This window comes from Vicia villosa, linkage group LG2 (genome assembly GCF_029867415.1).
Source record: "Vicia villosa cultivar HV-30 ecotype Madison, WI linkage group LG2, Vvil1.0, whole genome shotgun sequence".
NCBI classification, from domain to species: Eukaryota; Viridiplantae; Streptophyta; class Magnoliopsida; order Fabales; family Fabaceae; genus Vicia; species Vicia villosa.
Genome location: NC_081181.1, coordinates 208,068,582 through 208,072,039, shown reverse-complemented (window position 1 = coordinate 208,072,039; position 3,458 = coordinate 208,068,582). Strand labels below are relative to the sequence as shown.

The 3,458-nt window shown below is 28.5% G+C and overlaps 1 protein-coding gene across 1 annotated transcript; it reads right to left on the bottom strand.

Moving 5' to 3' along the window:
- Window positions 1–1,101: 1,101 nt before the first annotated feature.
- On the bottom strand, window positions 1,102–2,278 carry LOC131648078 (zinc finger protein CONSTANS-LIKE 4-like). Its single transcript, XM_058917871.1, has 2 exons — window positions 1,561–2,278; window positions 1,102–1,478 (listed from the first exon to the last, which is right to left on the bottom strand). Exons 1-2 carry the CDS (start codon window positions 2,101–2,103, stop codon window positions 1,338–1,340), a joined length of 684 nt encoding a protein of 227 aa, XP_058773854.1. The 5' UTR covers window positions 2,104–2,278; the 3' UTR covers window positions 1,102–1,337.
- Window positions 2,279–3,458: the final 1,180 nt, after the last annotated feature.

Here is a 3,458-nt window from a genome sequence, read left to right as displayed (position 1 = left end):
ATCATTTACCTTGTAGAGCACATTAAAATGCGGCTAAACATTAGTTTAGGACATTAACATTGTTCAGCTATATCCAGTTATACTACCTAAAAATTTGGCGTGATTTCAAAAACGTTGCTCATAAAATAAACATGGTGTAATTAATTAAGATTGGAAGGTTTCCGTTACTTTCTTAAACTGACATGTTTGTTTTTCTTAACAAGGAACTCAAGTAATTGACATGGTTGTTGAAAGGTGGCAATTACACATGACTAGTTATAGCCCCTATCATAACCTCTTCATCAAAGCACTTTCCTCATACCTTGAATGAATGAAAGAGAAACAACCGTTGCTATTCAGAACCACAAGTTATCTAATGTGTCTAATCACTAGTGATGAATTTTTTCGACACGTTTCTATCTTTTCTTGGTTAAAAACAATTGCTGTTGTCACCAAATGAACTACGTTTCAACCAACCTAAACAACCAATTTCTTATCATAATAGTTTTGTCACTCCAAATCTATATTGAAGTTTCCATATACAAATTTATTCATTAATAGTAAACAAATCTACACCACGAATAAAATGATAAAATTTAAATGAATAAGTTTATCAAGTGAGTGACTTAAATCTCACATCATTGACTAAAATTAGAAGAAATGGTGATTACTGAAATAATCACTATCTTAAGATTTTTGGTACATATCTTGTGTCAAAATCTATTAAATTCAAAAATATTTAATTTATTGACACTTTCAACACTTTACTCATCAGATTCTTCAACATTAAAAATTTAATGGAGAGTCTAGTTATACTCGGTAGAAAAACTAACAAATAGTGTTAGAACTAAATTAAACTCCATGGAAAAAGAGAACTAGACATGAGTGACTTAGATCTCACATCAACTAAAAATTAAAAAAATCTTGAATTAATATATAAGATATAAAACACATTGATATAAGCCTGAATTATTTCCATTTTACCTAAACACATGTTATAAATGTGCTTCAAGAAAAACACTTGGTTTAGATTGATGCAACGCCTTTAATAAATTACCTAAATTTCTTCCAAATTGAGAAAAAACACATACATGTAAATTAAGAATGCACTAGAATAAAACATAAACATACATTAAATTTCATAATCTGATTTTTCTCTTCTTTTCAAAACATACAATTCTTTCCTTACCTAATTATATAAACAAGAAAAATATTACTTAAAAAAATCTAATCAATCACAAGCATAATCCTGAAAATATCATTACAAAATAAACAAAAAAATAAACTAAAGAGTTTCGTTAGCGAAAGTTAATCAAAGAGATCACAAATAAAATAATATCCCTTATAGTACGGACTCATCAATCGTGTGGCTGACAATGCTCCGGGCCTTTTCCGTCAATTACTTGCCGGATCAACACTTTCGACGACGGTTCTCCGTCGTCTCTCCTCCTCTCAGCACCGTACCTCCGTTGATTTACATAATTTTTCGAATCTGAAGCCTGAAACAGAAAATCAACAGATTAACAAAAAAATTAACAAAAATTAACAAAGATGAAAACTGAAAAAATAAAAAATAATTACCTGAAAATCACGATCCTCTTCACGACGTCGTTTCAAAGAAATTAAGTTTGTTGTAACTAACTTTGAAACAACCTCCTCATCGTTATCGTTACACTTACTAACCGACTCTTCGCTACCGGAAGAACTCGAAGCCGGCGGCGGCGGCGCCGTAGAAGACCAAGGAACAACCTGATTATCACCATCCTCATCACCGTCAACCTCCTCTTCCTCATCCTCCTCCTCATCAAAATCAGTATCTACCTCATCGTCATCCTCATTGTCACCTTCACTCTCTTCTCCCTGTTCATCTTCCAATTTCCTTCCACCACCACCACCACCGCAACCGCACGTTTCACACAAAGAAAGCGCGTTACTAAGCCTAGCACCGGAGGCTTTCCACGGCGAGGGAGACTGGCACCGGTGACAGAGGAGAGTCCTGACGTGTCTGGCAACAAGGAAATTTGCACTGTGGATCTTGGAATCGCAGGTCCAGCATAAGCTAGCCTGGTCGGACTCACAGAAAGTTGTAGCCGGAGCTTTGCAGAGTTCGCAGTTTTTCTTCATTTTCTTTGATCAGAGTCTTCTGGGTTTCTTTTCTTTTTTGCTATGGTTTTGTTCTCCGTTAATTTCGTTTCTTTTTTTTTTCTGCGGAATTTTCGTTTTTTTTTTTGGGTTTCTCTCTCTTGGGATGGCTTGGTTTGGATGAAGAATGGGTAAGAAGGAAGGAAAGAGAAGGGAAAGTAGATGCTTCTTTCTCATATTTATAAACAAATTTTATTTTTAAGATTAGAAGTTATCTACATATTTTTTATTGATAAGTACTAATAGTTAAAATAAAAAATAATTAACTTTTAATTTAATTTTAAAATTTGTAAGATTAAAATAAATAGTTTTTTTAAAATATTTTTAATTTCAATTTTAATTCCCTATTTTACTTGTTTAACAAAATTGATTCTCCTATAAAAATATCACAAGAATATTTTAGCACCATTAAAAATAAAAGAAAATTACATAGATGTAAGACGAAATTATACATTTGTCATATTATCATTAAAACATAGTACAAACTACACTTAAGAAATTATATTTAAGTATTCTCCTTAAATTTAAACAATTTTATTCATCTTTCATACTTTTTCACTTAAATTAATTATATTTTTATTTTTTAAATGGCAATTACTTATGAAATATGACAAATAGTCATATATAAATCTTTTATGTTATATATTTTTATGGAACTTTATAAATAAAAATATAAGTTATAAAGACAACATCTCATCGATTTTCAATGAAAAAATGTGATAGAGATTAAAATAATTTGAGTTAAAAATAAGAAGACTAATTTTGTGAATCAGATAAAATTGAGGGTTCAAAATAATAATTTAAACTATTTTAAATTATATTTTATATTTTATACAAAGTAAAAATTCATTATAATCATTAAGAAATAGTAAAATGCAATTTGATATTTTTAAAACATTTAAAAATCACAAAAACTACATTAAAATAATCTTATCCTTGCATTTTTTAGTCCTTGTTTAACTGATAAAAAGGGAAGAAAAATGCATAATCAATTTTATGAACATTTAAATTTAAAATTTTTCAAACTTAATTAAGTGTTTTTATTTTAACTAATTCATAAAATTAATTTTCTTATTATATATTCAAACCGTTTTATTTTTTTATATTTTATATTTAATATTTTTTACTTAACATTTATGACATGTAAATAATAAAATGCGACAAATTATAGTTTACTAATCGTTGTGAAAGATTTAAGTAAATAAGAAATAAAATAATGTAAAACAAAAATATAAGGGAAGATTAATTTTTAAAAAAAAATAAATTAAATAAACTAGTTCCGTGAATCAAAATTGAAATTATGATTCTTTTATATTGTATGAGTCTAACTCTAGTGA

Excerpts from the sequence above, each read along its gene's own strand:
- LOC131648078 (XM_058917871.1), bottom strand. The coding sequence starts at position 2,103 with ATGAAGAAAAACTGCGAACTCTGCAAAGCTCCGGCTACAACTTTCTGT. Across the intron at positions 1,479-1,560 it reads AAGAGGATCGTGATTTTCAG|GCTTCAGATTCGAAAAATTA; the intron begins GTAATTATTTTT and ends TTTCTGTTTCAG.